At 44.1% G+C, this 27,930-nt stretch overlaps 2 protein-coding genes across 6 annotated transcripts in view; one reads left to right on the forward strand and one right to left on the reverse strand.

Moving 5' to 3' along the window:
• The first annotated feature begins 217 nt into the window (after positions 1–217).
• Positions 218–27,930, forward strand: part of LOC119380097 (cytochrome P450 3A24-like) — a 46,537-nt gene continuing 18,824 nt past the window's right edge. The window contains exons 1-4 of the mRNA XM_037648968.2: positions 218–249; positions 519–615; positions 11,972–12,097; positions 16,080–16,329. Coding sequence (XP_037504896.2) covers positions 218–249; positions 519–615; positions 11,972–12,097; positions 16,080–16,329 — 505 coding nt within the window. The remainder of the gene's footprint in view (positions 250–518; positions 616–11,971; positions 12,098–16,079; positions 16,330–27,930) is intronic.
• LOC119401792 (uncharacterized) lies at positions 19,544–27,744 on the reverse strand. Of its 5 annotated transcripts, none has more exons than XM_049417597.1 (6): positions 27,510–27,744; positions 25,675–25,838; positions 24,023–24,139; positions 22,078–22,185; positions 21,574–21,678; positions 19,544–21,514 (listed from the first exon to the last, which is right to left on the reverse strand). In XM_049417597.1, exon 6 carries the CDS (start codon positions 21,479–21,481, stop codon positions 20,261–20,263), a length of 1,221 nt encoding a protein of 406 aa, XP_049273554.1. In that variant the 5' UTR covers positions 21,482–21,514; positions 21,574–21,678; positions 22,078–22,185; positions 24,023–24,139; positions 25,675–25,838; positions 27,510–27,744; the 3' UTR covers positions 19,544–20,260. The 5 variants fall into 5 exon arrangements, with proteins under 5 accessions (XP_049273554.1, XP_049273547.1, XP_037524715.1 ...); XM_049417590.1 differs by adding an exon at positions 23,015–23,211 and having other exon boundaries at positions 19,544–21,678; XM_037668787.2 differs by lacking the exon at positions 25,675–25,838 and adding an exon at positions 24,434–24,527 and having other exon boundaries at positions 19,544–21,678.

The following is a 27,930-nucleotide window of genomic DNA, read 5'->3' on the forward strand; positions in this document are numbered from 1 at the left end:
GCATCTGTCCCTTAACGCAATAAGACATACTGCGAGCACTGCACGTCTTTGCTGATGAATCGGACACTCTCCGCATCATGTAATTGTGCGCATTCCTCGCTGTCTGGTTTTGTTGACATCTGCCGATTCCTCAAACCCACTTAGGAGACCGAAGAATCATCCATTTTTAGTAAAACGTTATCAGCGTCGATGTAAAAGAAAAAAAAAGTAGGCCGATATGGCGCCGCTTGAGGCGATGCAGGCCCTTCTGTAAAATGGTATACGTGTACTCAGTGCCGCTTTGAAAGTTAAAATGTGAAGGACAAGTTACTTACGTTGCCGACAGTGATCCGACGTCCGGCTGAACAGCACAGGCCTGTTACTCACTTGTAGTGGCCACACTCCAGTTTGGTTGGAATGTAAGAATTCTTATGCGCCCACCATTAAGAGCACAATACCACTGGTGGTCAAAATCATTGCATTGCAGTCCCTGCGTTCTTTTTGTCACTGTCACTGAAGCTGCTGTTTAACATTGGCAGATGGCGCAAAAAGAAATTCTCGTACCTTGCGAAACTGGGTGTGCCAGGTCCTGAACCGAGCGTGCTTTTTGGAAACCTCCTGGAGATCAAAAGGCGGGTAAGTGAATAGCCGTGCTTAACTCCTGCTGGAATGGCCTGTGCTTCTCCAGCTTCCCCAGGATTATCTACTCTCATCGGTTATCTGTTGTCAGACCCGGCGAGCCGCTGTAGACAGTGGGGCCCCGGAAGAAGGGGCCGCGCCAGCGGCAATCCACCGACTGATTTGTTTTATTAAAGTGCAGCTCCCCATAGTTTGTCTTCTAGACAACAACTGCTTTAAGGCACTAATGACAATGTTCTGTCATCTAAACAAAAAAACCGTGAACATCAATGAAAACAGTTTATTTTTCTTGTAATATCGTGTATTACACTGGTACCGTACGACGCGTGGTACAAATATAAAACTTTGTACGAAGAAAATCTGGTGGGAGGTTGCGGAGATCCTCACAAACGTCCTTGCGTCTCGAGTGCCGTTTCATGGAATGAAAACGTAGTGTTCTGTGATGGCTGCAACTTTTATCGATGAACAGTCAACTTGCAGTAGCCTATATTAGAGAATGAAGGAAAGAATATGACTTTTTTTTCTTTGTTAGACACAATATTAATCAGAACTAACTTCCTTCACATTTATATCCTAATTACTACAAATAACACCCCCTATACTTTCCTTGGCATTATTGTCTGTTGGTTCCTATTAATATTGTGTCTAACAAAGAAAAACGAGCCCATAAAAGTCATCTTATTTCCTTCATTCATATCGAGGGTCTCGTTCTGACAGACTGGGTGCCTTCAGGTAGTATACGAGAGATTATTGGTCAGCTGCCGGCTCGTAAAAAGATCACGTGCTACGTGACGCCAACAGGCAGAAAAAGAGTGTTCCACACTCGCCGCCGTGGCTGCGATCGGCGCTGACTAACACTCCGAGGTTTAAAAGCACATATATACCCCATAAAGTGAACGGGAGGATGACCGCACCGTAGCTCAGAGGTAGAGCGTCGGACGCGTCACTCGAAGGTCGCAGGTTCGGTCTCTGCCGGCGGTAAGTTATCTTTTCGTGCACTTTACTTTCTTCACATTTATATTGTAATTACTACAAATAACGTCCCCTATACTTTCCTTGGCATTATTATCCGTTAGTTCTCATCTATATTAGAGAAGGTATATATTTAAGAATCTTAGAGCTAGACTTGGGGCAGTACCTCAGTATTCATTGCTTGCCTTTAATAATAATATCTGGGGTTTAACGTCCCAAAACCACGATCTGATTGTGAGAGACGCCGTAGTGGAGGACTCCGGAAATTTCGACCACCTGGGGTTCTTTAACGTGCACCTAAATCTAAGTACACGGGTCTCAAACATTTTCGCCTCCATCGAAAATGCAGCCGCCGCGGCCGGGATTCGATCCCGCGACCTTCGGGTCAGCAGTCGAGCGCCATAACCGCTATACCACCGTGGCGGGGCCATTGCTTGCCTTTGTACGCAGAACAAAATGCAGTGCGTTTTTGTATATAACAGGCAACTGATGACAGTAGATAATCCCGAAATAGTTTTACTGAAATTGTAGATGTTTTTACCATTAATTCGTGCGCAAATACTGTCGAAATTTTGACATTTTAGAACTTTTTAAAGCTTATCGCCAAAACTAAAAATACTGGTACATAAGAGAGGTTAAATACGTTCTGCTGGGCCTTTAGCATATAGCAAAGTATTCGCAGAACAAAATTTCAAACGCAACTTGTAGTAACGAGGCCCGAACAGAGCAAAATTGCAAAAAAGAGTCCATTTTATTGCTCTGTCGTTCTAAAACCAAGTTTGTCACTTTCGTTCCTGAAATGGGCTCGCAAAAAAATTGAATTTCTTTTATTTTGATTAAAAATGTATTTAGCGCAAGTATGAAAATCCTAAAACGGCAGCAAAGGTTACTAATTTTTTCGGCATCTGTCGAAGTCTTCTTTTAACTGTGTAAGCCACATCTACCACCTCGTCTCGTTTCACTTTTCCGCGCTGAAACGAAGGCCTGCGCTAAAAAAGTAAGCTCGATTCCGATGTATGAAGGGACTTCACAATACCATACAAAGTGTCGTTGAAATAATAATAAAAAAATATCGGGACACCCCTCGGATCGTCTTGTTCTGAATACAGCCGCACTGGTGGTGCTGACGTTATCAAAGTCCGTGCAAAAGAAAAAAAAATGAGACATTGTTCCGATGAGTGAGAAATATAAGGACAAGGGTCACAAGTACATTATGCTGCGGCCCGTGAGTGATAGACTACGTGAATTTATCGTACAACCAGACGAAATCAGCGGATGCTTTTCTTTTACTTTCTTACAGGGTGCTGCGGCCTGCTTTGAAGAATGGATAAATAAATACGGAAGAATTTGCGGGTATGTCCATTTATTTATTTCTATAATATATAATAATTATTTGGGTTTAACGACCCAAAACCACGGTATGATTATGAGACACGCCGTAGTGGAGGGCACACGGGCCTCAAGCAATTTCCGCCTCCATCGAAAATGCGGCCGCCGCGGGCGGGATTCGATTCTGCGACGTGCGGGTCAGCAGTCGAGCACCATAACCACTAGGCCACCGTGGCGGGTATGTTAATTTATTTTTAAAAGTACCTTGCGGGCCCCAAAAGTCTATTTGTAACGGGGGACATACAGGGATGTATAGCGACAACGCGAAAAAAGAATTATCAGTGGTAATAACATCAAAACAAAAAGGAGAAGAAATGAACACTTTTATACATGTGAACTGAACGAAATTTAGGTGACACCAGTGTAATGACCTTGCAAGAGAATCGTTAGAAAAGAAACGGAAGGCAACGAAAGATTACATGTGTTATATGGACCACAACTGCTAAAAATGCTAAAAATGATGAATTATTGTGTGAACAGATGCGACAAGAGAGCGAAATTAACACGACGTAGGAATACAATGAGACTAGAGAAAAAATATCAGTACTCAATATTACTTAGAGTCATCAAGACAGTCCATGCACAGAAGACTTCGGCACTTTTTTTGATGTGCTTCGGAAGCGATCGCACCAGGAACGTCATTTCACATTTTAATTGCACGTGGCAGAGCAGAGGAATTATATGAGTGCGTCCCACCGTAGATGCGCATAAAGCTGAATCGATTGTGCAGGTCTTCGTGACGTGTAAACGGAACATCAAGATGCATAGGTGACGATTTCTTTGTTTGCAACGTATATACATATATATATATACATATATATATATACATATATATATATATATATATATATATATATATATATATATAGTTAAAAAAAATCAAGCACGTAGGAAAAATTGTTCTGTAAAGGACTGACGTTTCGGCCGCGGGACCGGCACTCCGACGAAGGCCGGTCCCGCGGCCAAAACGTCAGTCCTTTACAGAACAATTTTTCCTACGTGCTTGATTTTTGATGTTTTTGAACTTTTACTTACGGGTCCTTTGTTAGCACTTCATTATATATATATATATATATATATATATATATATATATATATATATATATCAGGGATGCAACAGCTGCTCCAATTTGATACAATTCCTTATTTTCGCGTTTTGCGCCACGCTGCACCAAAATGCCCGACCAGCTTAAAATTTTTTCAGTTGCGCAAATCTGAGCAAGAAATGGAGGCCGCGTTAGCCATCTGCAGTGTGGGCATGGTCATCCATTACAGACGCGCGGACAGTAACCCTAACCCTTCGCGAAAAAAAAAAAGTCAGTCTAACCGCAAGGACGAAGCAATGAATGCGATATCAACAAATTGTAATGGTATACGAAGTGAGGCTGGCAGCAAACTCTTTTGTATCCGATCTCGCGTAACTCCACAGAACTTTGGTGTACGAGAATACGGCCGCTCCAGGCACAGATGCTCTTTCTGCACAGTGTTCGCATTGAGAGCCCAGCACGTAGCAGGATATACGAGCCGCCTGCTGATGGCTGCCGAGAGAGCGCGCGCCCGCGATCGCGACCGCGGCCTTAGAATCAAAGTTCAAAGTTGCTACTCGAGCGACAGCTCCCCCCCCCCCGCACCCCTCTCACGTCTTTTCATGCTCGTTGAAGACGGGCGGGGCGTTTCCTCTATGCTTTGATGGCAGGCTTCCCGAGCGGAGTGGTGTTATCGCATACGCCCTCCGAGCGACGGAGACGAGCTGACGGGCTGGCTCGTTTGATATCTGCTTGAGCCACGTTCGTCACCCGCATTCACGCGCTTTTACCCGCGGTAGCACAGACTATGCACAGGGATATGTTATCAATTTGGATTTTATACGGGAGATGACGGCAAAAACTCGTCGAGAGTGTCCATATAGTTGCTTATCTCAATAGAAAAGGACAGTAGTTCTCAAATTTCCTGATGCTTATTTTGTTGTGTACAGAACGCTTTTAAGGCCACTTTTAACGCATACTGAGATTTAAAAGGGGCTATTAGTACTAGCTATCAGGGACAGAGCACATTTTGTTCCTTAATTACTCGTTCGTCTAATTGCGAGTACTAGTATGAACGCTGACGTCAAAAACATTATTGGCAATCATTTGGAGCTGCTGTGTAAGGCGTTTCTGCGGCATTGAGAAACAGTAGACAAGCGTATGCCAATTTTCTTTTTTCGCTACCCCCACTTGCTCCTGCTTTACGAATCTCCCAAATTTCCAGGTTGCCAGGTTTGCAGGTCCACATTAGCATTTCGAGTGCCTGTCGAATTATTTGACAGGTCCTGCAAATACTAATGTGGACTTAGTCATTGTTCGCACTGTGGGGCGGCTCAACATACTGCTTTTATTGAAATAGCAGTGTTCACGTGCACTGTGCACGAATTAGCTGATGTTGAATGGTTTTTACATATTTTTGTTTTCTTTTCTAAAAATAAGCCTTCTTTGTTATACTGCTCCAAATTTGAGATTTCGGGCTAGAAAATTCAGGTTTTTTTTTTCGTAACCTGCTCCAAATTTGAATTTTTGTGCTCCAGAAGCCACATTTTGCTGCTCCAAAAATTGCTCCAGGTCCTATTTCGGCTGTTGCATCCCTGATATATATATATATATATATATATATATATATATATATATATATATATATATATATATATATATATATATACCTATGAAGTGGCGGCCACTCTGCTACGCCACTTCGTCTGACGCGGGACGCTTCGAGCTGCTTGCTTTTTGAGCCGCGTTTTTCACGCTAGAAGTGCGGACGTCGTCCGTGTCGTTGCCAGGCATGGTTCGAGCAGTAAATAGAGCATTTTAGATTTTAGTCTGTCCGGCATTAAAAAAGGCGTCGTGTAAAAGCAAATAAAGTGTCGTCACGGTGGCACTAGGTCAAGTGGCGCCATCTATGGAGGATTAGAAACAACTAACAAACGCGTAATCTATGTCCTCCGAGCATTCGGAAGCGCCCATTTCGACTCGTTAACCCTACAGCATCGATTATTTGACTATGGCTCTCAAAAACGGCGCCGAATCGGGACGAATACATTGCTGTCGAAGCTTAAGGACATGAATCTAAAGCAAATGGAAGCATCAGTTCGGAGCTTACACGCTACAGAGTGCACGGCGGCCACTTGATAGATTCGAAGTGGACGACAACCGCTTTTGGCAGTGCGGCCATGTTTTTCGGAGGCGCGAATGCCTCGCAGGAGAAGCTTGCCGTGCACGTTGGACAGCTCTCGCGCGTGCGGCGACGGCCGATGTTCTGCGGCACCACGCCGTTGCGGCAGGCTTGCCGCTAGCGTGAGCGGGCCATAACATCTGCCAAATGGCACGACGAGCGAACAGCGGAAGGGAGCACAACCAGCACACGCAAAGCCGCAGGCACGGAGGAAGAAATGGCAGAAGCGCACAAGCGCAAAGGCACAACCAGCAACCAGCCAACACAAACTCGTGACGTGGGTTTGTTTACATATCCGCCGCGTTGATGTCGGCGTCGCGAGGTGCTCGCATCTCGCTCAGTCGCGCGGCATGCACTTTAAAATTGATTTTAAATATGTTCTAGGCTATATTGACCTTTGATATCTCGTAGACGTTGTGTATGGCTCCACATTAGTGATGTAGAACTATCGGTAAATCGATAGTATCGATAGTTTTTTTGAAACTATCGATAGCGTCGACAAACTATCGATAGTACTACTATCGACAAACTATCGATAGTGCGCTCGGTAGTACCATAATAAAATATTACCAGCGATATTATTGCCACGCGTGTTTATTGCTTTTTTTATGTATTCGGGTTTCACCCACAAATACTCTTAGCAACGTTTGGTACAGACCGCGCCGTAATGTTTGAGAAGCTTCACGATTGTTTGAGATCATTCTGTTAAGGTTACGTGCCGGACGCGAATAGTCAAGTTTATTCGAGAGCTTACGCGAGCACCAGCGATAATGCTGTAAGGTTCGATGACTGATGTATAAAAGACGACGCTTTCCACCGATGATCAGATTACTCGATGGCCGACGACTGTTCTCGCCGCTCTCAGTGCGCAGCCTGTATCGCTTGTATTTTGAGTTTTGATTTTCTGGTCACAAGATCGCCCAAATAAAGAGCTCCATATTTCCCAGTCTTGTTGCAGCATTCTTCACCGTCACAACCACGTGACAATACTATCGATAGTGGTGAGAATAATGATGTTGTTGCGGGTCGGCCATATTGCCAAAATATTTGTGATAGCGTACTATCAGCTTCGCTTAATTTATGATCAATTCTTGGCAAAATAAATAAATTATTTCCGCAGTGAAAAGGGCGGGATATGTCCATCAATAAATCAATAAATTCACATCCAAAAAGCAACCAGTTACACCTTACAATTAACAAACTTAGTTCATGATATTTTTTGTATTTTGAAATCATAAAGTGCAATATAAATTTGAAGCTACGCAGTTCCACTACATGTAACGCCTTCCTTTCCGCTACAACTGTATGGTTTGATTTTATGATCATGTGTCAGCAAAGCACTCAGGTGAAGAACACAAGCATGTCAATTTTCTTGCCCTTCAGCCTGCTCCTCCGGCTCCCCTTTGTACTGCGCGCGCGGGGAACCAAGTTTATTCTGCCATGAGTTCGTGCTGTTGGTTTTATACTATCGATAGTACCATCAAATTTTTTACTATCGATAGCGCTATCGATAGTATTTGTTACTATCGATAGTTCGATAGTGACTCAGCTATCGATAGTATCGATAGTGCCATCGATAGTTCTGCATCACTACTCCACATACATCTATTTCACTCATTATCTCGCCTTCGAAATTTTGTGTCAGTGCTCCTTTAAAGAGCACAGACACGATCGTCCAGTGCTTCATAGTGGAAGTGACGGCCAAGTTTAACCTGCGTTGTGCCCGTGTTGTAGAAGCGGTAGACAAGTCGTGCTGCCCTGTTTTCAATGGATCGAGTGCCAAATAGTTTTTAAAAGTATTGTTGATCAGGGCATCATATATGGATGAGGCCAATTCAAGCTGAGGATGATTAAACGTTAGGTAAGCGCACTTGTGGACCTCAGTATAAGTCGAACTCTGCAAGCTACAGCGTCAGTATGGCAGTGACCAGGCATCATTGGCGCAAATGGACCCAATCTGAGACGACCAAGATAGACCAGCGGAAAGTTTGACAGAGACGTCAGAAACCGAATTACTATTTATTGCGTGTGGAAACGTAGAGTTCCTAAGTCACTTAGGTTGCTACTTGGACCTGAAGGGTGTCATCAGTATGTATAACGTTGCGCATAAGGGACATGGACAGAAGAAAGAACAATGCAACCCACAAGAAGCAAACTAACAATTTTTATTTCGGAAGAATTGTCACCCTTTCATACATTCGCTGCACAACAAACTGCACGTCCAGAGAATGTTCTTCAAACACGTATGCAGCTAATAAAAAAAACTATGTCTTTTGCAATGCAACTGCAACTGATGCCTCGCTGATCTTACTACTTTGAGATATTATGCGGTTCTATATTTTTGTTTAGTGCCATTATTATTCTCTGGTCGAGCATAGGTTTGCATCCGCAATCTCTGCAGTGAATAGCTAACCATGGGAGCTGTCTTAATGTCGCCATTATTCGCGTGCTTGCGCAGCCTTCTGCCACCGAAGCCGGGATCACACCTGCGACCTGAGTAGCACAGCAGCTGATCCACCACGGTGTACTTAAACAACACCTGCCCTCGTAAGGGTCTTCTGCAGACATGTCATTATGCAGTGTGCTGGAAAAACGCGCCTCTTATCCAACCTGAATGTCTGTCATCCGCCGCAGTGGTACAGTGGTTACGGTGACCAGCCGCTCACCTGAAGGTCGCGGGTTCGTTCCCGCCGCGGCGCTTGCATTTCGACAAAGGTGAAATGCTAGAAACCTATGTATTGTGCGATGTCAGTGCACGTTACAGAACACCAGGTGGTCTAAATTTTGCGGAGACCTCCGCTATGACGTGCCTAATAATCATATCGTGGTTTTGGCAAGTAAAACACCAGATATTACTATTACTCAATCACTGTCCTCCTGTCTCCGTCCCGTTATCAGTTGGCAGTGCGTACAATTTGTTAGCCTGTCACGCTATAAGTACCACGAACGGCAATCTGTTTATATATGACCTGTTGAGCCATGGCGCAGGTTTTACAATGGAGCCATCCCATTCCTTCTCGTCGCTGACATAGATCTTCTGAAGAAGGTTGAGCTTGAAGACTCCGATGGGTTCATGGAACGAGGGGTGAGTCGCTTTATTTCAGTGAAAGAGAGAGGCATCGGCAAGAGAGACCGATAAACATCGACGCAGAGGACGTGCGGTTAATTCTGACAGTCTGGGGTTCTTTAACGTACACCCAAAGATGGGTAAAGCTCACGTAATGAAGCGCGACATCGAATCCTTAAGTATACCAAATGGTACGTGCTCGAGACAGCCACGTCACGTCGCTACGAATTTGGCCATCGAAAGTGACGTTGGTTCTGCTGAAAGTATACGAGCCAATGTTACGCCCATGTGACGAGAACTGAAGACGGTATAGGAACGAAAGCACGTGCATTGATTGACCTAAAACTCTCGCATTTCATTCGGGCACTGTACGCAGTAGTTTTTGCATTTCCTCCTATCGAAATGCGACCGCCGTGTCCGGGAATCGATTCTCGAACCCGTGCCCTCGTGTTTAGCCGTGCATTTCCGAAGCCACCAACTTTATTTATTTCATGATTTATACTTCTCGGAGAAGGATGGCATCTCGAGTACGGTGTTCGCAGCTGCGCGGCAGCTTTGTTCGGCATTTGAAGCAGCCCCCCAGATTTCGCGCCCAGTAAGTTATTGAGGGAGCACGCGAAAGAATGCCCCGCCCCCACTGCCACCGGCTAAAGACCTCCTCATAAACAAAAACAAAAACACAAAAAATAAGAAAAAGAAAAAACCCTGAATGCGCAGCTGCTGGGTAATTACGAGTAGATATTTAACCTGAATATGGAGACACTCTAACAAAACAAAAAGATGAAGCAGGGCCCCTTATGCATTCGCCTAAGACGATTCGAAAGGCTAAAAGCCATCCGGCGCAGTCATCATCATTATCTTCTTATTATTCGATGATGATGATGACCATACCTGATGGCTTTCGCCTTCGAGTCCTCCCAGAGGAACAATCAGATAATCAGAGGAGCAACCGATGTGATGATGATAATAATAATCATTGTCATTATCATTATCATAATTTTCTTCTATGATGATGATGATTAAGGTGGCGACCGCCCCGAATGGCTTTCGGCTTCGAGTCCTGTGAGAAGAACAATCAGATGATCCGAGGAACAATCAAGATGATGATGATGGCGATTTTCTGTGTCATTCATGTTGACGACGACAGCTACTACGCCGACGGTCACTTATTCCCATTTTATGAGGCATATAAGGCTTTCGCCTTAATAACAGAACATTAGCAACTCTGTGGCTACAGGCCTTGCATACGCATAGAGAGCAAAAGCGTATTTGAGCCGTGCTTTTGCTGACCACGGTTTCGATCAGTGAAAGTCGCCGAGTCAAAACGGTGTCTGCTGCACAACGCAGCCGCCGTGTTCGGTCAAAGACTGTCACCCATTCCCATAACATCGAAAAATAAGGCATTCCCCTAGGAATTGACAAAATGTAAAAGAAAGAAAAAACAAATTAAAACTAGGTCACCGGCATAACTCTAGTGTCTACATGTTTAGATTACATTTTAGTCCTCAAATACCTCTCAAAATCTAGCAGCCTTTTTTTTTTCTGTGTAACTACGGCATTTCGTGATCTGTTTCCTCTAACATCACGGTGGAGTTTCCTTATATCATCGTCAGTTTCTTGCTTGTGATTTGCGCTACTATACCGTAGGTATACAAAGCATTGCGCCTGCGCTGTTGCCCAGTGATGAGCGCGTGGCACACTGCCAACGGCACCGACTTTCCATAAGAACAATTTTTGACAACCTTTCTGGTCTAGAAAGGACAACATTATAATGGTTTGAAACTTTCTTGAAATTGCGTGAAACCTTGTGAACGTTTAAAGTATTAGACGCACGAATCTTTAATCTTTCACATTTACATTTGAGAGTTAAGCAGTCCTTATGTTCTGCAATGTTTTCACTGCGTGTATATTAGCCCTGCTAAGGCGAATTACAGACACATGTCTTTGTAATGGCTTGTCTTACTGGCTGAGGGTTTTAGATGCTCACGCTTTCTGAAACTCACATGCTACCCATAACACACGAAAGAACGTGACTTTTTTAGGGGCTCGTTTCTTTGTTAGGTACAACCAAATGAAACCAACAGGCAGTCAGCATAGGGGACATTAATTGTTGTCCTTAACTGTAGTGTAGTAATTATGACGTAAATTGAAACGAATTAAAGCGGACGAAAAATCACCCTTTCCGTCGGTGGGATGCAAACCCACAACCTTCGAATGGTATGTTGCCTTCAAACTACCTAATTGTCGGTTGAATTCATTTTTCCCATATCACACGGCGACTGCCATCTCAGAGATTTTGTCGCTTCGTGAAATCCTCACGACAGTCGAAGATGGCGGGCATTACAATTTATAGTAAGCGTATGTCTGAAAGGTATCTGTGTGCTAAAGATTATTCTTTTCACCCAAGTTTTGAGGGGGAAGGGGGTGCGGGTGAGATTGGGGGGGGGGGGGGTAACTATGACGCAAGGTTGAGTGAGGACGCCAAGCCATTCGTCCACTTGAAGAAAGGAACTGTTTTTTGCAAGCATGTGATATCAATATGCCGCTGCTGAACAGGTCCATACTTCGTTGTTGTCACACAGCTGCGAATGCTAAAAGCAGCAAAATATTGCACTTAGTTATTTAGGGTGACCTCCCGTGCACCGCTATTTTGAGATTGTTGTGACAATATAGCGCGTTTTGTACGACGTTGTTTTGCTTACACGTTCTGCCCTACAGAATGTATTCGAGGTCGAACCATTACCGGACTATCGTCATAAGCTGATTGTCACTGCCCCCTTAAGCCGCTGGCGGGAGATACGGGCAGTGCTCAGTCCAGCCTTCACCATCAGCAAGTTGTCTCAGGTGAGCACACCGCGACAGAGAATTGAAACGATGTTTGCCAGAGCCAGTGGTGGTATAGGTAGAGTGTAGAGTGCAACGTCTGCGCTTCATGCTCTGTGTTCGTGTGCATATGCACTTGCATTCAGAGTTTATACACAAGATTGCATATATCATACGAAATATTATGGTGCACAGACAGCCACGTGGCAGACAACCGATCGATGTACCTGTTAAAAGCATTCGTATATATGTATATAGATAACGCAACAAAATAAAAAAAGGCGGGCTGATACCCTATTTTTTTTAGTCGCTGTAGAGGGTCGATCGTAAGAAAACATAAAACGCGGGGTTGCATAAAATGTGGGGTTGCTATTCAGAAGAAACTATCACCATTTATTTATTTATTTATTTATTTATTTATTTATTTATTTATTTATTTATTTATTTATTTATTTATTTATTTATGAAACCCTCAGGGTACATTTGTACATTGTAGAGGGGAGGGGTGGAAATACAGGTCAACAGCAAAATAAATACAGGATTACTTAAAGATATTAAAATGGAGATAACAATACTACATAATAGTAAATATTACACACAAAGAGTATACTTTATTAACAGAGAATGGAAATCAATACACAAAGAATACACTAAAGAGCCAATCTACACCAATAATAGTTATACACGTTGGTACAATTCACGATTGCAAGTTTACTATTAGCGCATCCTTAAAACGAATAGGGTCGGTGATGGTTACTAATGATGCGGATAGATTATTCCAATCGATTGAGGTCTTAGGGAGGAATGACTGTGAACATGCTATGGTGTTGTGACGAGGTACGCTGACTTTATGCACGTGATCATGGCGAGCTGAATGGTACGGTGCCGGGTGGATCCATAGTGAGCGAAGGAATGCGCTGTGGTAATAGGTTTTATGAAATAATGAAACGTGCGATTCCTTTCTGCGAAGAGAGAGTAATGGGAGCATACTCTTCATTAATGTAACACTAGCAGTGCGATGATAGTTAGCCAGGATGAAGCGAGCAGCGCGATTTTATACTGATTCGATTTCATTAATTAATGTGACATGATGAGGATCCCAAATGTATGAGGCGTATTCCAGTTTGGGGTGGACGTAGGTTATATATAGCAGTCGTTTTAACGGGACAGGCACAAGCGAAAAATTTCTTTTCAAGTATCCTAATGAGCGGTTAGCTTTTGATGTTACGTATTGTATGTGCTGCTTCCAAGAGAGGTCGTTGGTTATATGAACGCCTAGATAACGGTAGCTTTTAACGGAATAAAAGGGGCAGTTATTTAATGCATAAGTATAGGGCAGGTTGTGTTAGAACGAGAAATGCGCATCGATTTACATTTATTAATGTTGAGCTCTACGCACCAATTGATGCACCACTTATATATGTTATTTAGGTCGGATTGAAGGGCTGCTATGTGAGAAGCATCATTAATTTTAGGATATATAACACAGTCGTCCGCGAATAAGCAAATTTTTAACGCTTGACCAAGACCAGAAAGCGCACTTGAGTTGCACGCTGTGTGTTTGTGTGTGTGTGTATGTGTAGAATATACACACACATGCACACACACAGTCACCGACCGATTTTTCGGACCTGCCTGAATATCGGGACTTCACGTGCTCCATAGAGTCAATGTGTAACACCGGCCGAAATTTCAGACGTTTGAAACCCTTCTTGTTCTATCTGCCGCACTTTTTCTTTAGATCGCGAGTGAAAAGCTATCGAAAACCATCTAAAACACAAACTACATCGCTGCCATTTTGTTTTTCTGCAGCCTCGAAGCCGCGTTGCATGCGTATCGTCAGCTGATCCCGTCAGTCGCCCACGGTGTCGTATGCGGTCGGTTGTGCTGTTTGCATCGACACTTCAACAATCGGTCGCGGTTTCATGGCATGTTGTTACCGATGGCGCAGACACCACCTTCCTCGTCCGCCTTCTCGACAAAAACTTCGAAGCGAGGAAATTACAGCCAATTAACGATGGAAAAGATTTCGTGCAGGAACGTAGCGCCCCGCAGAAACAGCTTGAATACTTTTTCAAGCCGCTCGGTAAATAAAGCTACTTTTTATGCGTGAATTCGTTTTTTCGGACTGCCCGATCTTCCGGACGCTATCTCTACCCCTTGAGGGTCCGATAAATCGGTCGGCGACTGTGTGTGTGCGTGTGTGTGCGCGCTTGCGCGCGCGCGCGCGCGCGTGTGTGTGTGTGTGTGTGTGTGTGTGTGTGTGTGTGTGTGTGTGTGTGTGTGTGTGTGTGTGTGTGTGTGTGTGTGTGTTGCAGTGACTTACAGCACCAACGTTCCACAAAAAAAAAACAATAAAAAATCAATTTAGCGAAGTAATGACCACACTCGAATTATTTCGTTCGTAAAATTGAGAAACCGATTTTCAGGTTTTCCGGGTCCTTCGAAATCTAAAATTTTAACGTAGCGGCACACGAAAGCTACCACGTCATTGTTTTTGCCGCCAACCCAATGCTGCGTGTGTGAAAAGTGCGTGAGGGCGGGCCGAGGCCGGCCCGGACATGGAACCTCCCATGTCGCCCGTTCGGACACCAGGGCCGTAACCAGGAATTTTTTTCGGGTTGGGTGTTTGTGTGTAGAACGGCTAACTTTGGCAACTGATGGTCGTTGTGAAGGTGTGCAAGTATTTTAAGGTCAGCCGAAAAATTAATGCATGAAAAAATTTCGGGGGTGTCAGAACCCCCTCAACCCCCCTTAGTTACGGCCATGAGGGGCACCATGTCCGGGCGATGCAGGCCAGGACGGTCCCGTGAAGCTATGACAGGCTGCCTATAGGCAAAGACGCAGAGAATAAATGCAGTGATTGTGCGAGCACGCAGAGCGCCAAAGCTGTGAGGAGACGACCAGTGCTATCTGTCGCATAAACCATGAAGTGACGAAGGTAACCACCACCACCGATCCGGTACGTAAGAGCGCTACCGACTGCCGAGTCCACTGTTCCTTACGTGGGCGCGGCGTGCAGCCTCGTCAAAATAAAGCTGGAGCCGGGACTATAGTGTACTAGAATAAATATTCTAGTAGACGTGACTATGCAGGGCGCCTAGATGTTTCCACGCGATAGCGTTAACGCACATGATTGAAGAAAAACCCGCCTCTGTCGAAATTGAAAGGAAATCGCGCCGCCTTTTTAACCAGTTATTTTAAAAAAAGACATCGTTAAATGGCATTTGGTGGCCAAGTTCGTTATTTCAGGTTGAGGAAAACACTGAACCCTATGATTATTTGCCGGGGAGTGGCCGGGGAAGTTCATGTTAGATCGGGAACTTCGTAAATTCGAGTTTCGTTAAATCGAGTTCTAACTGTACTAGTAATAAGACAAAAAAAATCATGACCAAACTGGTAAGTTAGCAATGCGCTTATCTAGATTCGGTAATCGTCCATAAAACCCATAAATCTGTTATAATTATGACTTCCATTCCTCTTTTCTGGGAGTGATGATAGTACGACAGTTGCGTCTAAGTAAAGGACACGGACGATTAGGTGTATTGGTATATGGGATCTAGAGGTTAGACTACTCTGGATCCCACTAGGTGGCAGACGGTGATCAGAGAAGGAGGCACTAAACTAAACATCGACTGTTCCATTCGTTAGCTCTATGAGGTCATCTGGGTTTGGAGTGGCCCTTGTGTGGTTGTTCGTGCGCACGATGTCTACGCGCATCCAGCATAGCGATGCGCCTCTCTAATGTTTTTTTTCCTCGTTTAGGAGTACATTTCAACATTTCCCGGTAGGACATTCGTGCGTGCATGCTCAATTTATCACGAAGGAACTCACGAGCCTCGTCAGCAAATGAGTGAAAATAAGGTTGTTCAGATAGCAGCAGTGTTCTGCATATTCAATCAGGGCATCGCGACAAGTCGGCGGCCGATCGTATATTGTAGACGTCGACGATGCATGACTTTTAGATCCGATGGGAGTAATGTCGGCTTCTGTCGGGTCGCAGATGTTTGTCATCATGGACAAGTGCAGCGACACCATGATCCGGAAGCTCGAAGAGAAGCGGACAGCCGCCCCTTCCGTGGAGATGACTTCAGCCTTACGACGTGCCACCATCGACACCATGTTCAAGGCGGGCTATGGTGTCGACCTCAAGGTTCAAGACAGCCCACCCGGGGGATTCTTCGACCAGCTGGGCATAGGGGCTGATCGGCTATTGCGGAGCGTGCCCCTCAGCGGCGTGAGCTTCTTCGCCAGTGAGTGTCTTTTCGTCGCCACTCTGTATTTCTTGACATAGCGGAGCCATCGCGGAAACTTATTGCCTGTGGGGTTCGCGCTGCTCCCATAAGGACGTCTTGGCAGTAAACGCGACTTTCATACACGGTGTACCTGCCGCAATTTCGAGTCTGTATTTTGCGTAGTAAAGGTGTCTATACGGACTTGAGATTTGTGCCATGTTGTGGTAACACGGACGACATGACACAATGAACAGTGTCAATTACATCAATTAAGTTCTACGTACAGCGACAGGAGAGGAGGGTAACGTGGCGGCATGGACTAGGTGGCTGTCCAGAGTTCCGTCAGAACTCCGCCTTTTGTTCCTGGAAAAACGTCGGTAACGGCTCGGCTTCGTAGCCCGTGGTTGACCAACGTCGCGTTCAACCCGCGCCGATATTGCTTCTCTGGCCCCGTGCCAAAGTTCAAGGTGGTGAACGCCGTTGCCTGTCGGGCATGTATGCATCGTGCTGGGCCACAACTATGCAAACTTCGAGATCTGTTCTGCGGAGGACGAGGATCTTAGAACCCTTCGAAACAGCACGGGCGGTCAATCAACGCGACATTATATAGGCTAACCACACTGTAAAAAGTTCACCGTAGTTTTTGCGGTGAAAGCACTGGCAGCTGATGCTGCCAGACTTTTACCGTAAAAAAAAAACTGCGACCCGTATTTCAAGTTTACGGCATGCATGCCGTGTATATAATGATATTGTGTAGCAAAAATCTGGCCACTGTTTTTTCACTCTACAATACTTTTCCAGTAAAAATATCCACAGCCCGTAAAATCTACGTTGCACCAATTTCGTGTTATCTAGTGTTTAAGGCGTTAAATGTACGGTGGTTACACGGTATATTCATCGTTACACGGTGGCGTGTAAAACACGGTGGTGTGTAAATTCATCGTTAGACAATGCTGTGTAAAACCCCAGCAGCAACATTTTCTCGTGTTGTAGCAGACTAAAATATGGAGTGCACTGTGAAACATGCATACCAACATTTTCTGACTTTCTAACCTCTAGGCCGTAATATATTTTTATTTATTTACAAATACTGCTGTCTCAGTTATTGAGACATAGCAGGAGTGGATACAGATGTTCAACACAATGAAGAAAAAAAAATACAATTTAACAAAATACATGATTTCGCAACTCTTTTTCAAATTGCTGAGCATCGAGTCTGCGCAGAGACCCATCAAGCTCATTCCATAGATCCACGGTCCGCGGAAAAAAGGAAAACTTAAAACAATCAAGACTAGCTCTAAACGGCATAATATTTAGGGAATTGAATCGTCGCGTACGGCGTGCAGAAGCTGCAACAAAAGAAATGGGTGCTAGTACACTTAAGCCGGTGTGAACTATCTTATGCAGGAGGATGATTCGATCGCAAGTGCGCCGATGTTCGAGAGGCTGCAGCGATAAAATATGCGCATGCGCACTAGGCGAGAACCGCCGGTCATAGCGACGCAAAATAAACCTTATTGCTTTTTTTTGAACAGATTCTAGCATAGCTATGTCATGTTTGTGGTGAGGTGACCAAACAACCGACGCATATTCGAGTATAGGCCTGACCAAGGTCTTGTACGCTGTCAATTTGCATTCTTTTGTCGAGTTGCTTAACGTACGTCGGAGATACCAAAGTTTTCGAAGAGCCTTGTTGCAGATTGTCTCGACATGCGTGTGCCATTTTAAATTTGTTGTCAAAGTTACACCAAGGTATTTAAACTCCGTGACACGAGCTAGACTGACACCATCATTATTATATATAAAATTAAGAGGCTGTTTCTTATTTGAAAAGGTCATGGCTACAGTCTTTTTGAAATTAATAGACATTTGCCAGGTTTCACTCCAGTTACAAAACAATGAAAAAACTGTTAAGCGCTTCCTGATCTTCAACATTTGAGATGGTGTTATAGATAACGCAGTCATCTGCATACATTCTAAGTTTAATTTGAGTGTCACCGATAATTTCTGCTACGTCATTTATATAGATAATAAACAAGAGCGGCCCAAGGACTGAACCTTGGGGCACCCCTGATGTGATTTGTACATAAGATGACTTCGCGCGGTTAAACGTAACAAATTGTGTGCGTGACCGCAAATAATCTGCTATCCAGTCAACTAGCTTATTGTCGCCAAAAAATGCGCGAAGTTTAACTAAAAGTTTAGCATGGCAAACCAAGTCAAAGGCCTTAGAATAATCAATAAATATGGCGTCAATCTGTCCTCGGTCATTAAGGGAAGAAGCAATGTCGTGCGTAAATTCAAGCAACTGCGTGACAGTAGAATAGCCCGCACGAAAGCCGTGCTGGGATCGGGAAAGTATATTGTGTGCATTTAGGTATTCTACAATGTATTTATGAATGATATGCTCCAAAAGTTTAGAGCTGGTAGAAAGTAAAGATATTGGCCTATAATTTGGTATTATTTGCTTGTTTCCGGACTTAAATACAGGCACGACGTTTGCTAATTTCCACAGCTGGGGAACTGTTGCAGAGCTTATTGATTTTTTAAATATTACAGTAAGATAATTAGCACACCACTCTGAATACCTTTTCAGAAACATATTTGGAATACCATCTGGGCCAGAGCTTTTCGTAACATCAAGATTTAATATCAGGTTATGTACTCCAGAGGAGCTTACTTCAAGACCAGGAAGAGCAGGCAGGTTGCTGCATGCAGTAAATGAAGGATTGATGCCGTTATCAGTAGAAAAAACAGATTTAAAGTAATTATTAAAGGCATTTGCTATAGCTTCAGGATTTGAGCAGGATTGGTCATTAACAATAAATGATGAAGGTGTAGACGATGCAGGACTAATCGATCTCCAGAACCTGGATGGATTTTTTTTCATAAATGTAGCCAAAGTATTGCTAAAGTAGTAGTTCTTAGCCTCTTTCATTTTAGCGCCTAATTTACTTTTCAATGTGTTAAATGAAGAAACATTTTCCTCACACCTGGAATGACGATTCTTACGTAAGCGCTTTACGCAACGAGTGAGCTGAATTATATCTCTATTATACCATGGATGTCTTGGATTCCGTTTAATATATTTTTGAGGCACGTACTTTGATAGGCATTCACGCACAATGTCACAAAACTTAAGAAGCAGCGTATCTACATTGCAAAATTCGCTACAACGTACAAATTCATCAAAAGATGAGGCTAAAGTGTCCAATACGGAAGTGTCGTCAGCTTTACAGAAGTTCAAAACAGTTTTGATCTCAGGTCTTTGAGGGGGACACACTAAGTTCAAGGCAACTTCAACAGCTTTATGATCAGATAACCCTTCGATGACTTCACATTTTACACCGTGCGTTAAGAGTTGCTGGTTTACAAATACAAGGTCCAATATTGCGTCCTCGCGTGTTACAGTATCTACAAGTTGAGTTAACCCAAAAGAAACCGTCAGGTCGATCAGGGAAGCGCAAAGCGCCCGATCACGCCCAGTTGGGGTAAGTAAGTTCCAGTTAACGTACGGGAGATTGAAATCTCCAGCTAACAATAATTTACAATCGTACAACTTGTTACTGACAAGGTAATCATTAATAGCAGGAACAACATCGTCGGAGTTCGGAGGGCGATAAAGGACACCAACAACTATTACGATACCTTCAATGTATATTTTGCACCAAATAGTTTCTGTGCCCGGAAGGTCAGGTAATGAAGAAAATTCAAGATTTGATTTAATTAAAACTGCCACACCTCCTCCACGGCCAACATGCCTATCTTTCCGAAGAAGTGCATAACCAGCAGGCAAAATTTCGCTATCATTAACAGTATCATTTAGCCAAGTCTCAGTAAGGCAAACAACTGATGGGTTGTGGCATTCCACTAAACAGTTCAGAGCTTCAATTTTGTTTAGTATACTCCTCGCATTTACATTGAGGACAATTATATTCTGATCACACCGTCAATCAGCCTTCGCGAAAACAGAATCGGAGGAAGCTGAGTTCATACCAAGCGCTTGCGCAGAAGCCGATTTCACAGAGACTGACCCTGCTGAAAGTGAATTCGTAGAAACCTTGACAATGGCATTTTTATCAGTTTCCCACATGTAACGAACACCATCAATCGTGAGTGTGTCGTGCTTAAGCTTCACTTTGCCAGCATTCTTGCGCATATCTTGGGAATTCTGCCACAGCGCTTTACGTGCCAGTCGAACCCGAGCAGAGTAGTCCTCATTTATGTAAATTTTACTTCCTTTAAGTTTTCGTGCGTTGTTCAAGATAGCAATCTTTGACCTGAAATCCATTAGTTTAATAATTACCGGCCGAGGTTTATCTCCTCTTTTTGCTCCAAGCCTGTGGCAACGCTCTATGTCGTCACACTTTACACCGAGTTTAACTGATAACAGATCCAATACAGACTCAAGCAGATGGTCAGTCGTCTCGGAAGATGTCTCACGCAAACCATGAATTATCAAGTTGTTTTTACGGAGTCTGTTCTCTAGCTCATCGTTCTGACGGTCAAGCTTGCCAACTAGTTTTTGAAGCGTACCAACGGTCTGCTCCAGTTCACTTACACGTGGTATAATGTTTGACATAGACGCTGCCATTGTCTCAACATTCATTAGACGACTTTCAAATGATGCAACTGTTTCAGATAGGCTAGCTAATTCCTGGCTGATGCGGGCTTGCCCAGCCAGTAGTTGCGACAACATTTCATCAACTTTGGGACCGGGATTGGTCTCTACGTCGCCACAAAGTAACAATAATGACATTCTTAGGCAATGCACCAGTAGTGTCACAACGGCAGTACAGTTCAGAGGGTCCGGTAGCAGCAACGGACAGCGGTTATCACTTCGGTAGCATTTGTAATTGTATGTTACCTGCAAGATGAAACAGACGTGCTTGAAACGGGAGTTCGCCATGCCGCCACCGGACCCACTGAAGTGATGGTTCCACGTTGCCGCTCTTATATCCTTGGGCATCCTCGCTGCCAGCGCCGCCGCTGTACCATGCCGTGAGCAGTACAGATGGTTGAACGAAAGCACGTCAATAGACGGAAAATCCTTCCCACGATCAGCAGCAGCGCATTCCTGCCCCGCCGAAGATCGGGCACTGCCGCCAGTTCGAGCGCCGCTGAATCGTGGTAGGAGACTGCGCGGTGCGTCGCTTGTAGGATCATGCATCAGAACATCGGGGCAGCCGGCGATAACGGCAATCTGCAAGATGAAACAGACGTGCTTGAAACGGGAGTTCGCCATGCCGCCACCGGACCCACTGAAGTGATGGTTCCACGTTGCCGCTCTTATATCCTTGGGCATCCTCGCTGCCAGCGCCGCCGCTGTACCATGCCGTGAGCAGTACAGATGGTTGAACGAAAGCCCTGTGAAATGAGCACAACGACATTTTGCTGGTTTTCTAGGTTTTCAGTGCAAAATGAAAACTAACATCCCTTTTGCGTATAGGCAACTGTCTGCCCATACTACTGGAACGTAACTCATGCAGATTTGTCAACTTAGGTGATTTGTAACGTACACAAAAGATATTCTCGATCTTCAATGCCCACGCTATTTCATGGTGTGAAATTCATTCGACCTGATTAACACAGTTGCAGCGCTGCTGTTTTTCTACTATGCAGCCACGTATGGCACTCTGACTAAGCCTAAAAACTGCATGCTTGGATTGGGACACTGCTGTAATGTGGGAAGTGTAACTATGCTGTGCAGGAAGACAATGCAGTGGAAATGGGCAATGCTGCTATTTATTAAAGTTCTCCACACACCTGGATTCTGCACTTGGCATATGTCCATTCCAGGCACAATAAATAACTTTATCATAATCTCTTTGTAACAGTTTGATCTATCTTGTACATTTTTAGGTGTTCAAAAATCTGCAAAAAAGAAAAGAGCGTAAGACAATACAATACACTGCTATTCGTGGAGAGACTATATAACACTACCTACGATGTGACTTTTAGGCTATGGAGGTTTAAATTAGAGTACTCAGGCTGTTAGCATATAATGAGCGGCCACAGCAGAATGCAGCATTGAAATAGTGGAGTGATTTCAGACATAGATCTTCTCACGGCACCTTTATATGAAAGAAGAAATCGGTTATAAAGAGACAGTTGTCTTAGTACCTCAGTCCGTGCTTTACTTCTATCATCAGCTTAAACATGTCTACTCTGAACAACGCATCTCGAACTTTCCTTCTATTAACCCTTACCTAGTAGTTGCACCAGCCTCAGCGCCCTAGATTTATTAATTTCAGCCTCCCATGTCCTTTTTGTCAGCACTACAGCACTTGCTATTGCTTCAAATTCACAGCTCCATCCAAAGTGACGATCTGTTTATTTTTTTACACTTCATGCACTGCCCATTCATATATTCTATTTAGTTTCAGCAACAACATCATTACTAGTATTTATTTCATAGTTTATTCTGTTCTCTTCCGGCCCTTTCATGTTAATCTTTCATTTAATCTCAACCTCATCTATTATCCTGTCCTATATGGGTGAGTAGTGGCAAGCTTTCGTCCTGACAGATACTGGAAAGCCGCGACTATGAGTACCAGCGAAGTGTATTTCACGCGATTCTTAGCTTCTCAATTGTTTCCCTCTTATTGCTTGAGTTAATGGTAACTCCATGGCCAAGCAAATGAACTTATTTATCAGTTCTATTCTTTCACGACTTATGGTTAACTGATGTTCTGTTCCTTACCAGTTCAACATTAGGTTTTCTTCCAACTCCTTGTTAGGTCCACCCTAGTGCTTCACTTTTTTGTTTCACCATCATCCCCTGAAGTTGTCTCGTGATTCAAAAAATAAAACGTTATCAACACAAAATTTCAAATCGCTAAATAATTCACTACAAATTTTTACTTAAAAGACTCTCCAATTCCATTTCTCTGATGCCTCCTGTAAGCACACAATGAATACCATTGCATAGGTAGTCGCTCTATACTGGACACTTTTTCAAGGAGAACGTAGCTTGGGGCACAGTCAGAATAGATATTTGACATATGCTTCATCTGCAGTCTAGTTGCAAAACGATGACCCCCTATTTACATTGCATGGACCACAAAGCATTTTACCTCCTAAACAGGTAACGCAGCTGCTCTCAGGTCACTCCGCATCAACTACTGTCAACTTCTGATGCGTGTAATGAAATGGAAGTATACGTGAACTGACGCTAACAAGACTGTGTGAAATTAAATTTATCAGTAAGAGGTAAAAAACTAATGAAGCTAGGGAAGCTACCCAGATGACAAAGTAATCGATGCGCCCATCAGTAATCTGACAGTATAAAAGGAGAATGTCCGAGAACAAAATGGCACAGGCTTACTTAGTTTATCCCTCACGGTTTCTATGTTCCTCTAAGCCAGCATTTCCCTCGCTTTGACTGGACGTGTCTTCATAGCAACATTGACGAGCAAAATAGTTTTAGGCAAGGTTGCATTTGCAACATTGTGCATCCATACAGAACTCCTTGAAAACGCACAAGTGGCATCTCCAGCGGAAGCTACTCGGGCATAGAGCGAACCAAGCTGCCCAAAAATTGTGTTTACATTGTTGGCTTTATTTTTGTACACTTATAAAGCTAGACTTTAGCCAGAAGTTTGAACATGTGAAGTTCATTTGCTGTAGTAGTAGTATGGACAACTGCTATGGTCCGTTGTATTCAATACTTCAACCTCAAGAAAATGCAGTCAGGAATTGTGCTACTCACGTAAACATTCCATTCAGAATCCATGATTTTTTCGTCAAACTGAATATTTTTGGGTTCTCTTTCCTTGCTTTTTTTCTCAGCCTTGCTTCCATGGTCTGGGTTAATACCAAAAGTGCCCTGTGCAAAAGCAGGAAAAAAACAATGCTAAATATTGCAGTAATGAAGCTGCTCATGAGCTTGTACCCAGATTTGTAGTAATTTCCAAAATATATTAAAAGTTATGCAGGTCCTAGATGTTGAAATTGGGTGTCTCAAGGCTATCCATAAATGTTGTTTATACAGATATTTCTCCTTCTTAGAAATCACCCAATCTAACATAAATGTTAACCACTAATGCGCAGCAAAGTTTCACTGTACTAGTACTGATTTTTTGCTGCAGCACTGACTTAGTGATTTAAGCATCTGCCTCACATGCGGATGGTGCGAGGTTCGATCCCCAGTGCGGCTGGGCGTCCGCCAGTGATGCAATGGGTACAAGCTTCCCTTGGCCTGCTGCTCGGCATATCTGCGGTATATTTGGGAACACTTGGAAAATAAGTGTTATATGTCACATTGAGTTCAGAAACATATCATGAGCCATGGTCCTCTTTGGCCAAGGTTGCTTTTGCACCAATAAATTCTTCGTCATCCGCGGCAGCATTATACTCTTGGCACGTCGCTGACTAGTTACACGCACGCTCACTCGCACCATCTGACAACTTGAATTTGAGGATGAAAAGACCTTCAGAAGAAGTGCTACAGGATGGTAGGACGTCACATTTGGACGTTAAACCTCCGACACCCCTCAATAAAGGCATAATCATTAATATTTAAAAAAAAGTCGTCTCTTTACTGCAACAGCCTATGAGATAGCATTCAGGGCACGTAGTACATATTTATACACTAATACAACCCTGAGAATGTGGATTATGCGACTATTGTAAAGACCTCATTTTTGTTTCAGCCCACGCTGAGAATTAGCATCGAGGATGAACGAGAAAGTACCGAAGTTGGGTGCTTTAACTATGGAACACTGATTATATCTGGGAGCTTAAAAAAGGCACTCAGGGCAGAAAGTTGGCGTTCAATGGCAAATTATTGCGCCCTTAGATTGTTCTGTTACTAAAAATTGAGTTTTTGTAAGCTAGAAAAGACAAACGTTTAGTCGAAACGTCACTATTACCAGTCATCTCACAGGTGGACTGCAATAATTGTGAATGTGGATCACAGACGGTTCCCAGGCTTTTACTACCACCTGTTTCAAAACAAAAGTCACGGGAACCATCCCCTCATATAAGTAATAAGTTTGAATCAAATCGGAGAGTTTAAATCAAATATCAGGACAATGTTTTTGAACAACTCTCACAATAAACACGTATTTTGCGTTCAGACAAACGTCGTCAAAGTCAGAAAGAGACATAGGTGATTTTCACTGACAATGACCATGTGTCCTTAGAGCGGCGTTAAAGTTCCATCACCATAGGTACAGCAGGCTACTATTGGGAGGTGTTTTCAAGAGAAAATCTGTAGGATGCTTGCAGATACAACAGCAAGGACGAGACACCATCTTTGCAGATCTCTTGACACCACAATAAAGAAACAATGCTTATGTTAGCAGCTTTTTTTCTACAAAAGGAGATGAAAATGCTCTCCAGAATTATTTACATACACACCTTTGAACGAATTCCAAAGTAGACTACAATCTTTCAGCATAACAGACGTGAAAGGAAAACTAACTGGTGAATAACATGCAGAATACTGTAGTGACGTTCTCTAGCCGCTCCTAACACGTGGCGATCAACAACAAGGTACTCCTCTGGGTTCCACAGGTCACCATCTAGGGTTAAGAGCACTGACAATGAAATGGCATTCTTAATAGTTCAAGTAGTTCCAGTTTTCAGTTCAGCATGTATTGCGCAACTAAATGTCAGAAAAAAATGAGACTAGTGCTAATGAATTGGGCGTACTGACACAGCTCCTGTATCATATGCTGATGCAACTGCAACAAAATGATGCTAAGTGGCTTCAAGTATGATTAGTTTTTATTTCAAGAATTTTCGTCACATTTTGGAACTTTGAAGAAACGCAACCTCTATTCCTCTGCTTAGTGGGCTAACAGAGGAGGTCACATTTTGCAATTATACAACCATCCAGTGCTGAAATACAAATGTATTTTGATAATCTAGGTTAAGTACAAAATAAATGAATTATTCAAGTCACAGCTTACAGTTGCAACCATTTTATTTGCTCTGCATGACTTCAACAAACATCTCATCCAATCGACAAGCATCCAACAGTTAGGCATACGGGCATGCAGTTCGGAAAAATCGCCCTGCGAGCTGTCACATTAAAAAGCGTACATTCAAGGCGCAATACATGTAAAAAAACCACGCTAATGTCGCAGTTAACAGAATATGTACTAAGCGAAAGATACCATTTGACCTCTCTTTCACGGCAGCCTCGGAAAGTCAACGCGAACCAAGACAGTTCAGAACTCGAAGCCGTAGCGCAGCAAAACGCGCACACGTGGAAACTCAAACCTCATTCAGCTGCTGCTCCAGAAAAAGCTATTAAACATAACTATACAGCATGAGGCAACAAATATTACAGCACTTCAACGAAGAAAAAAAAATGCTTCCGCAACTATCACCGTTTCATTCTGCTTCTCGTGATGGAAAGAGCGCGAACTCGACGAAACTGCAGCCTACCAAAAGTGCGCATATGTGGGAACTTCAAAACACCTTACATTGCTGGCACGCAACACGCCGTTCACAATAACTACATACCTGTTGAATGTAGCGAATATTGACGGCGTGCTGTGTGTGGCCACCTTATAACTGTAAAGGCTCTGTTATACTCCGACGTGCGTTCGCGTCAGCCCGCGGCTGCGGGAGTTGGCGACGTCAGGTTCGTCACGCTACGTTGACGCGAAAACAGAGCACTCTATACTCCCACTTCCGCGACGCAGTACGCCGCCTTGACGCATGCGCATTTGAGTGCACTCGGCGTCCCTTCTTCACGAAGAGACGCAGACGGAGTGCAGTCTGGGTAACGTCGCCGGCGCGGAATGCAGCATGTCGCATCTCGCGCCGGCTGCAGCCGGGGCGCGCTGACGGACGCCGGACGCGTCGGTAGCGCCGCGCGTCGGACTATAAAGTGCTGCGCGTTTGTTAGCGTAGCGTCGCTGTGCCGAGCGTGCGCGCGCGTCGACGTTACGCTGGAGTATATCAGCCCCTTAACTCTCGAAGGTTCATATTCATGCTTTCTTGCACTGGCACATACAAGGAAAATAATCGCGCACTAAGTCGGCGCGTACCCATGCAAGGCGAAGTATACAGCAGTGCATGCGGTGCAAACACAAAGCAAGATGTCTGTTCAAGAAAGTCATGAGAGCAAGTGCACAAAATCCAGCCAGTGAAGTCAAATGGCTTTCTGATACTTCCAGAGCACACACATCATTCGCATGCCTCACTGCGCGATTAAGTTTTGAGAAAAGATTGCGACGTACCTGCAGCGGGAGTACAATACGTGGCCCAACGGATTCCAAACCAGCGCCGATAGCAGAGCCTTCGAAAATGGCGAGACTGGTGACGCATCGGGCGCCGAGCCGGCTGTTCCTTGCCGTATCTGCGCCGCTCTGCGCATGCCCGGTTTCTCGCGAGTACCGTAACACAAGGTGCGCCGGCGCGCCAAGCAGTCGTCGCAGCGTCCACGCGCGTGCATGAGCGGCGGGGAACGAAAGCATTTCCTCCATGAACGAAAGGCGAGCGCATGACGCCGCTCCTCCTCTTTACTCTTTCCTTTCTTCTCTCCTAAAAGTCAATGCGCATGCGCGCGGCATGGTATACGGTGAGAATACCGTAGTTTACGTTTACGATGGCGACACCGCCTTTTTTACGCAATATTGGGCGTAAAAATAACGGTCTCTT

This window comes from Rhipicephalus sanguineus, chromosome 1 (genome assembly GCF_013339695.2).
Source record: "Rhipicephalus sanguineus isolate Rsan-2018 chromosome 1, BIME_Rsan_1.4, whole genome shotgun sequence".
NCBI lineage: Eukaryota > Metazoa > Arthropoda > Arachnida > Ixodida > Ixodidae > Rhipicephalus > Rhipicephalus sanguineus.

Bases quoted from the DNA above. Each gene is read 5' to 3' on its own strand.
- LOC119401792 (XM_037668796.2), bottom strand. From the start codon at position 22,132: ATGATAAAGTTATTTATTGTGCCTGGAATGGACATATGCCAAGTGCAG. The intron at 21,679-22,077 runs GTGTGTGGAGAA...CTCATTTCACAG, and splicing joins ATGCCAAGTGCAGAATCCAG to GGCTTTCGTTCAACCATCTG.